This window comes from Belonocnema kinseyi, chromosome 9 (genome assembly GCF_010883055.1).
Source record: "Belonocnema kinseyi isolate 2016_QV_RU_SX_M_011 chromosome 9, B_treatae_v1, whole genome shotgun sequence".
NCBI lineage: Eukaryota > Metazoa > Arthropoda > Insecta > Hymenoptera > Cynipidae > Belonocnema > Belonocnema kinseyi.
This window is the reverse complement of record NC_046665.1, coordinates 127975714-127984784: the sequence shown is the minus strand read 5'-3', so window position 1 is coordinate 127984784 and position 9071 is coordinate 127975714. Positions and strand designations below refer to the sequence as shown.

General features: G+C 34.9%; 1 protein-coding gene across 1 annotated transcript in view; it reads left to right on the top strand.

Annotated features, from left to right (window-relative positions):
* Positions 1–9071, top strand: part of LOC117180341 (triosephosphate isomerase) — a 16843-nt gene that overhangs the window by 5207 nt on the left and 2565 nt on the right. Inside the window, exon 2 of the mRNA XM_033372781.1 lies at positions 7743–7996. Coding sequence (XP_033228672.1) covers positions 7743–7996 — 254 coding nt within the window. The remainder of the gene's footprint in view (positions 1–7742; positions 7997–9071) is intronic.

Below are 9071 nucleotides of genomic sequence, written 5' to 3'. Positions count from 1 at the left end.
TCCTAATACACTACATTACAAGAACCTACACTGTGAGAGTGCTTGCGATTGGCTAAGAAAAGTATTTGTAAAATTCCGGTTTATATTTTATCCACCCTCGTACATATCGAAAATCAGTAGGGTGCTTCCACTGCACTGCCCAATGCAAAAAATGTGTCACGAGAGTTGAAAACGGTCGTGCGGCGGCGCTAGTAGTAACTTTGTTCTACAAAAGCATGCACTACCGTAGGAAAAAGGCATAAAAATTACAAAATAAATTTGAAAAACCCTTTAAAATCATTTTTTCTTCATAGTGTAGAGTCAGGTAGTTAATGAGACTTATGTAATTACGTATCATTTTCTTTAATATTAGAAAAAGCGGCATAATTGACACAATTTAAACAAACACAAAAATCACATGGATATTCAAAACTTATAATAAATAGTTAAAAAATAAATAACAAATACATAAATGAATAAAAAAATGCCAAAAATATATATTCTCAAATTATAAAATTTTCAAAATTTCAAATAATCACAAGATCTTTAATTGGCAAAAAATAAGATTCCGAATTTAAAAATATTCGAAACTAAAATTCACTGACTTCAAAACCGACTTGTAAAATAAACGAATGATTAAATTCCCAGAAATATTTCATTTCTCGAAATTTAGTATTGCTGAACACAGTTAATTGATTATTAATTTATGAGCTATTAATATAATTATGAATAAGGTAAACAATTTTATTAATAATTTATTAATTATTTTCGGCAAATTTTAAATTTCGTCAAACTTAGATTTCAGGAATAGTGATATTTATGGGAATTTAACAATTCATTTATTTTATAATTCGGCAATATATTTTTATTGCTAATTTATTATTTTTTTATTCATTTTTTCTTTATTTTGTGTTAGTCCCGGATATTCAAATACTTTGAAATATAGCGGTGAAGAACTATTTTTTTATATTGCCGTTTTAAAATATAATGCTACTATATAATAAATATAATTATTATATCTATAGATGATAAACAAGGACTATTATTAACTATCATTATTTAAACCATAGTTTAAAATATTTTTACCTGTTCTGCATATATTTTAAAAAGATTACAAAATTTTATTGCTTCGTGATAGTCATATCTCCTGTTACGGGCCATTTAACAACGCGTAATATTAAAATCCATCGTAAGTACATTCCTTGATCTCATAGTCAATATCTTAATTTAGAAAGAAAAGTATTTTTGTCCATGTGTTTGTAATTATTGATTCATGCTAATTATATACATTCTTTACAATGATTATGAATGAATTTCGTTGTATTTGTAGTCACCAAAAATCAATGTTTAGCTCATTCATGCAATTCCTCGCTTATTATTCTTACAATAATTTATTCTGAAATTGCTTAATATTGCCACTTAATACAAAAGTCAACAACATAAAGACTAGTGTATTATTATATGCCTGTTGCAAACATTTCTCCTCAAACAAATATGGTAATAAAGTAACGTCTCGTTATTTTACTAATTCCCTCATCAGACTAAAATTAAAAATAATAAAATTATTTTTGGGATTAATAAAACGACAAAATAACTATGTAAAATTTATCATGACATTAGAATATTTATTACTTCTAGATTTTATTCTTTTTTCAAATAATTTCATTATTTTTAATTTTAATATGATAAGGGAACGAGTATGATTAATACTTTTCACTTTATTACAATGTATGTTTTGAGGAGCAAGGTTTGCAGATGTAACAAAATGATACACTAGTCCGGAAGTTGTCGTTGACTGTCGTCTTTATTTAAGTATATAAACATGATCAGACGTCAAGTTTACACTTGTACCACGATTTTATGACATTGTTCTCTGATTATAACTTGAAATACAAAGGATATGGTGGTTTGAAAATATTGTCATATTTAAAAAAGTATTAAAATTATAATTAAATTAATTTAAGTTGACCCGGCAAATTGAAAAAATCACCTACGAAACCTGAAAATGACCTCGAATTCCAAATGTATTATGTTTTTATTAAACTCTTACTCTGGTAAACCAGGTTATAAACCATAGCCACGGACTAAGTCAAGTGACTGATGAGATTAGAATGTTATAAGTTAATTCAAATAATTTAATACAATGCTTGAAACCTCCTGCAATGATGTTGTAGGTATACAATTACGAGCAGCCACGAGCGTTCGAGGTGGCAACGCTTCCTGATGGTCAATAAAGTTTCTTACAATGCGACATGTGTTTGATAAAACCGCCTTTTGAGCTGCCGTCAATACCATACTGACTCCTAAATGTTCAAGATGTTCAGTGCATCTTGCGTGCACATTGCCTGTAGCCGAAATTACAATGGTGTGAATAGATGCATGATTCACATTCCTCCATATGGTTTTTACTTCATGCCTTAACTCGCTATACTTGTAGATCTTGGTTGTATAGGTTGACTGCAAATTTCGGTTAAGCGGACAAGCAATGTCGATGATGTAGACTCTTCCACCTTTTTTTTCTCGCATTACGATGTTAGGTCGATAGGCCCGGATGTAATGATCCGTTTGGATAGTAACATACCAATATAAGATGTAATCTTCGGTTTCTAAAACGGACATTGGAATGTATCTATAGAAGGGCATCCATTCTTTTAAGAGTCCTAGGTCTAGGGCAAGTTGTTGATTTATAATGCCCGCTATATCATTTTGTCTGTGCGTATATTCTCTCTGTGCCATTACGCGACAGCTATAAATAATGTGCTCGATAGATTCGTCGGTATCTCCACATAATCGGCACCGGTCAACCACGTCTTGATGTAACACGTGTTTGCGATAATTCATGGTGCTGACAACCTTGTCCTGTATTGCAGTGACGAATCCTTCAGTCTCTGGATACAGAATACCCTTTCTTAGCCAAATATTAGATGCCTCACTATCCACTTCACTTTGATCTAACGTGTTGGGGTGCTCACCATGGATGGCTTTTTGCCTCCATTGTATTTCTAATTCCTGTATGGTTTCTGCTCTGATATTCAAGGCCTCATATGAGCACAAATTTAAGGGCGTGTAGTCGAGATCCGCTTGACAGATGGTACTGTAAAGCGCAACTTTTCGTTTGCTTTTAAAATAGTTTTGCAACTGTATAACTTGTGATTCTCACAATTTTTTGACATCTACAAAGCCCCTACCCCCTAAATGTCGTGGTAGAAATACCTTTTCAATCGCTGAATTTCTGTGGTGCATTCGGTGCTTCGTCATTTCTACGCGAACAATTCTGTTTAAATTTTCAAGGTCGGTGTTAGACCATTTTATGAGACCGAAGGAGTACGTGAGGATAGGGATGGCATATGTGTTGATTGCTCTAATTTTGTTTGGCGAGTTGAGAAAACTCTTCATAATTAATCTGAGTCTCGTAGTGAAGGCAGTCGTTAGGTTTGTCTTAACTATCGTGTGTTGAATACCCTCAGATTCAAGAATACCCAGATATTTATATGATGTGCCTGCAGCCATTGCCTCGATGTCATTTTCGTACTCGTTCTCTAACTCTGCGGTCCCTAATTCCCCTCTGATTAAATGCACTGTTCCACATTTATCTAGTCCGAACTCCATGTGGATTTCATTGGAAAACTGCTTTGTGACATCGATCACTTGCTGCAGTTTCTGGCCTGAACTAGCGTGCAGCTTCAGGTCATCCATGTAAAGAAGATGGGTCACTTAATGACCATCCTCATTATCATGAATTCTGAACCCATGAGACACGCTGTTTAGTGTTTTGCTCAATGGATTCAACGCTAAACAGAACCATAGTGCGCTGAAGGAGTCTACTTGAAATATACCCTTCACTAGGAACTTCGCCGAAATGTCTACGTAAAGTTTTTTTGCTGGAAAAAGTTTGATTACAATTAACACAAACTTCCATCTTGATAGTATCTGTTTATTGTGCCAACTACAGTAATTACTTATTCGCTGGGACTCGGCTACTTGGCGTATGAGGTTTTCTGTTTCGTGCATGATCAGGTACGATCGGCTTCTTTCGGCTCGTAACATTGACTTTCGTCTTTATTAATGTAACTTGAGATTTTCCAAAGAAGAAGCAAGCGTGGATGTAGTTGAAGATGAAACTATAATTTTATAAGCGATGATTAACCCTAGAACGATCCACCGGGATAGTACGCTACCCCATTTAAAGATCAAGGTACGCTTCTGACTAAGGGTACCTTTCACGGAGGCCTGTTTTGAATCAATCGCGGAAATAATATTTTTTATAGTATTTATTTCTAGCTGCTTTGTTGGTTTATGGCAAATTTGATTAGTTGAAAACCTAGATACGAACTAGATGTGTCAAATCAATTCATCAGTTTATTCAAATTCGACTTCCGTGAAAAGGTACAAGGGTATGTGCAGTTTGGTCCGGGGCCCTAACCATAATTCACTTTAACTATTCGGCAATCGACCTCAGTCCACGAGCGAGATCATCTGTGTTTTGTGTGAGTTCTGTGCGGAGGTGAATATCGTTTGGGGTAGCGCATTACCCCAGTGGACGGTTTAAGTTCGAGAATCGCCTCAGTAATTTATCGGGCAAATGGAAAATTGCTCCGCCGTAGAATGAATAGCCATATTTTAAGTATTATTTTCTCATTTTTGAGTATTTATAAATATTTTGGATTATTTATAATAAATCTGAATTATAATAATCAATTTTACTGAGGGTTTTTTGAGATTTTTGCCATTTGACCGCTTCCTCTCATATCCTTAAATTCTTATGTTAAAATAATGATGTTTTTTAAAGAAAAAGCAAAAGTGGCTTATATGTTTTTAAAGTATAACTTTTCTTCTTTTGTAATCCGTTTTTTCTTTTTAAATCCGTCATATTGTTGAGCAACTACGTTATTTTTGTTAAAAAACTTTAAATTTGCGGAATTTTCAGGTCTTTTTTCATGATTAACAAATTATTTAAAATTTATCGAAAAATTAACAGAATATTATTATTGCCATTGTTTTCTATATTAAAGAATGAAAAAAATTCCTTACTTAAAAATTGTTGTACTACAAGTAGAAAGCATTGTGCCACGGTACAAGTTTGGGGTAGCGTACAATCCCGGTGGACGGTTAGAGGATGAGTCAGCCACGTGGATCGTTCTAGGGTTCAAAGAGACATACTATTATCCAACTTTCTTTAAGCTAAGCATTGTAGAAATTTAAATAGTGTAGGAATTTAAATGTTAATGTTTTATGGATCTAATTATTATCCATAATAAGGCTCCTGAAACATTAGTTCTTATTGCATTGCCATATGATTTTTTCTGCAGTTTTTTCTGCTTTACTTCTAAAAGTAAAATGAAATTCATTCATAGTCATTGTAAAGAATATATATAATTAGCATGAATCAATAATTATAACATATGGAAAAAACAATACTTTTCTTTCCAAATTAAGGTATTACCCGTGCGAATGGTATCAAACTTGAAATTTAGACATCTAAATTGCGCGTCAACCGGTTTCCTCGGCTTCGTGCATGATCGGGTACGATTGGCCTCTTTCGGCTCGTAATGATGGGGGAAGGTTCCAAAGAGGAAAAGAGCAGTTCAAATGGTTGAACGATGATCCGCTCGTGAAAATATAGGTCGCAAAATATTGTTTAAAAAACATTATAAAAACATTTAAAACAAGAACTTTTGTACAGAGAATTCATTGAAAAATGACTCAAATGTAGTCCTGGCTACTAAACAGTTCATAAATATGTACGATTTTAAAATGTGTTAATAATTGTACTTATTGTTTTCCTTCAACGTACTACTGACTTTTAATCAGGAGAACGTTTTTGGTCACCTAAACCTTAACAAATCAATTCATCAAATAAAAATAGTCATTATTGACAACAGGTCGTGGCCTAACTTCTTTATCATGAGCTTCTTTAGATCTCATCAAAGCCACATCGTCACCTTGATAGATATTTATGAGAACCTCTGAGTCACGTGACACCCACGTGACAAAAACTTGAATGAGGGTACCTTTTCACGTAGTTTGAATTTGTATTTTTCATTCAATTAATATTTGACATAGGGCTCACATCCAGGTTCTCGATCAATTACATTTGCCATAAACCAACAAGGTAACCAGAAATGAAGCCTATGAAAAATAATTACACGATTAATCTAGAACCCATGGTCCATTAAAAGGTACCCTAAGTGTTTTACCGCCTTCGATTTTTAATAATTTTTTTCTGTTGAACGAATCAACCAAAAAAATTATAACGCACCTTCGGTTCGGATTAAAATTGTGTATTAAAAAACTATTTTGTCTAAAATCGCGAAACAATCCTACTCGCATTCTACGTTGTTCCAAAAAATTGCCAAAAACGCGTTTACTCTCAAATTTTTCCATAACTTGACCGAAAATAACACAAAGAAGTCTTTCTTTTTTATTGGTAGCAATGAGGTAAGAAGCGAATCACCTAACATTCCTTAATCAATAATAATGCCAAGCGTACATCATCCATGTGATCCCGAACGCACCTTTCTGATCAACGGTAAGTTTCAGCTTATATGGTGCCAGAGCTTTTAGTTCTGGTACATTTAACACCAGACGAGTTGCAATCTATGGTTGATTAAGAAAGTGAACTACCATTTGATTAGTACGAGGGGTGTTCAGATGTAAGTTCCCCTAGTCTGCTGTTTTACCCCAGCGCCATCTAGCGAGCTGCGACCGAACATAGTTTTAGTTTAGGATATACCGATAAGAGCGGAACCGGTCCTAGCTGCCGAAATTTTTTTTTCATCAGTACCGGCTCGGAAACCATGGAGCTACCTGTGAAAAACGTGTCCACTTGTGAGTTGCGTGCAGTTATTCGCTTTTTAACTGCAAAAGGGCTTAATGGCAACGAAATTCACACTGAATTAGTGCATATTTATGGTGACAAATGCATGAGTGTGCAAATGGTGCGTGGGTGGCGTACATATTTTCTCGAGGGACGCGGAGTAGTTCATGATGAGCAGCGTGCACGCAGGCCAAAAACCGCTATCACAGATGACGCAGTCGCAGCAGTCGAAAAAATCATTTTGACGGATAGGCGCCTTACAATTGACGGAATTTTGGACTCAATGCCTCCTGAAATCGATATTTGTCAGTGGGAATTTCGTTGCCATTAAGCCCTTCTGCAGTTAAAAAGCGAATAACTGCACGCAACTCACAAGTGGACACGTTCTTCACAGGTAGCTTCATGGTTTCCGAGCGGGTACTGATGAAAAAAATTTTTTCGGCAGCTAAGTCCGGTTCCGCTCTTATCGATATATCCTAAACTAAAACTATGTTCGGTCCCAGCTCGCTAGATGGTGCTGGGGCAAAACGGAAGACTAGGGAAACTTACTTTTTGAACACTCCTCGTACAATTTTTCATGTCATTCAAGATCGAAAAAACGGATGTCAAGCTTGTCACTGAGGCGAACGCAATAATCACCCGAAAACGAATAGTGGAATTCCTCAGGACTGAGCTGCCATCAAGAAATTTGATCTCTTCATACAAGACCAACTCGTAATTCAAAGTCTATTTAAAATAAAGAGTATGTATGAGACAGATGTCAGGGCTAACTAAACTTTTCTTTGGCTTGGCAAATGGGATAGGCGTAGGGCGGGACTCTAAATGCAGTTATTTATCTGCTTATAGAACATTTCAAGAAGGACTGAAGGGGTGCGGTCTAGTTTTTGGAATTTCGTTATTATCGTCTATCGTATAATACGCAAAAATACTTTTTGATTGATTTCAGAGGTGGTCGTTGGAGTACCGTCTATTTATTTAACTTACACAAAGAGTATACTTCCAAACAACATAAGTATTAGTGCTCAAAATGCATACAAAGTAGAAAAAGGAGCATTTACTGGTGAAATCAGTCCTGCTATGCTTCTAGATAATGGAATTCCGTGGGTGATTCTAGGACATTCGGAAAGAAGGAACGTTTTTGGCGAAACGGACACACTGATTGCCGAAAAAGTGGCTCATGCATTGGCTGCCGGTATAAAGGTTTGTATGCTTGAAAATTCTAATTTTTTCAATTTATTTCAGTGAACTGTATTATTTGTAAACAGATTAGTGCAGTTATTTAATATTTTCGTAACAAATAGTGTCCACCCTCTATATTTTTTTCTTATGTGGGTCAATAATGCATCTAGAATATGAGCAAGACTCGTACCTATGAATAGAGAAAGGTTATCGCATGACTTAGGGATAGTGTCCTTTTATTCATGTATTTGGCGAGTTTCCTATTTTATTTCCATGTGTTTACAACTTTCGTGATGCGTTCTATTACGACCCCTTTCATCCTCTTTCTTATCACCTTCGTGACAGTTTTTTCTGACAGATGACAATTTTGCTAGTCCTTTATCGTCAGCGTGAACATGTTGCCTTTGGTGAACGGGATTCCAATACTGTTTTCCAGGCTTCGTCTATCCTTCGCGTCGAATTGCACCCACAGTATGCTGATTCTGCTTTGCATCTTTTTGAAGTGTTTGAAGTACGCGTTGAATTTACTGTGTCTGGTAGGGTGGCGCTTCAAAATAAAAAGTTCAATTTTCCTTAACCGTAACCGTCCAATTTTTTAGTGACAAAAACCTAATGCAGTTTTTATTCTAAATATAAAAAAATGTAAGTCGTTCCAGAAAGTTTTTAAAACTGGAAATTTGGTAATTCCTTATATTTGTTCAGTGGGTGCAAAACTGGTAAGAAATTTGTTTCAGTTTATTATTTTAGGCTTCAAGTGATAATATTAATTAAAATATAAAGAGAAAAGTTCCGGCTAAATACCTCATTAGTTTTAAATTAAACAAAAATTAATTGAAACAAGTATTATCCATTTCAAAGCAGGCAGGTTGTGTACTTGAAATCGCTCAATCATTTGGGGAGGGAATATGTTCTTTTTTTAAAGAAGAATAGGCTACACATCTTTTTACCAATTTGCAGGGATGCCACTCCATCCCCTTTTTTTCCCTTTTCCCCTTTTTTCCCCTTAAATTTGAAAAATCCCCTTAAATCCCTAAAATCGAGAATTTTGACCCAATTTTCCCCTTTTTTCCCTTTTTTACAAAGTATAGATTTATTT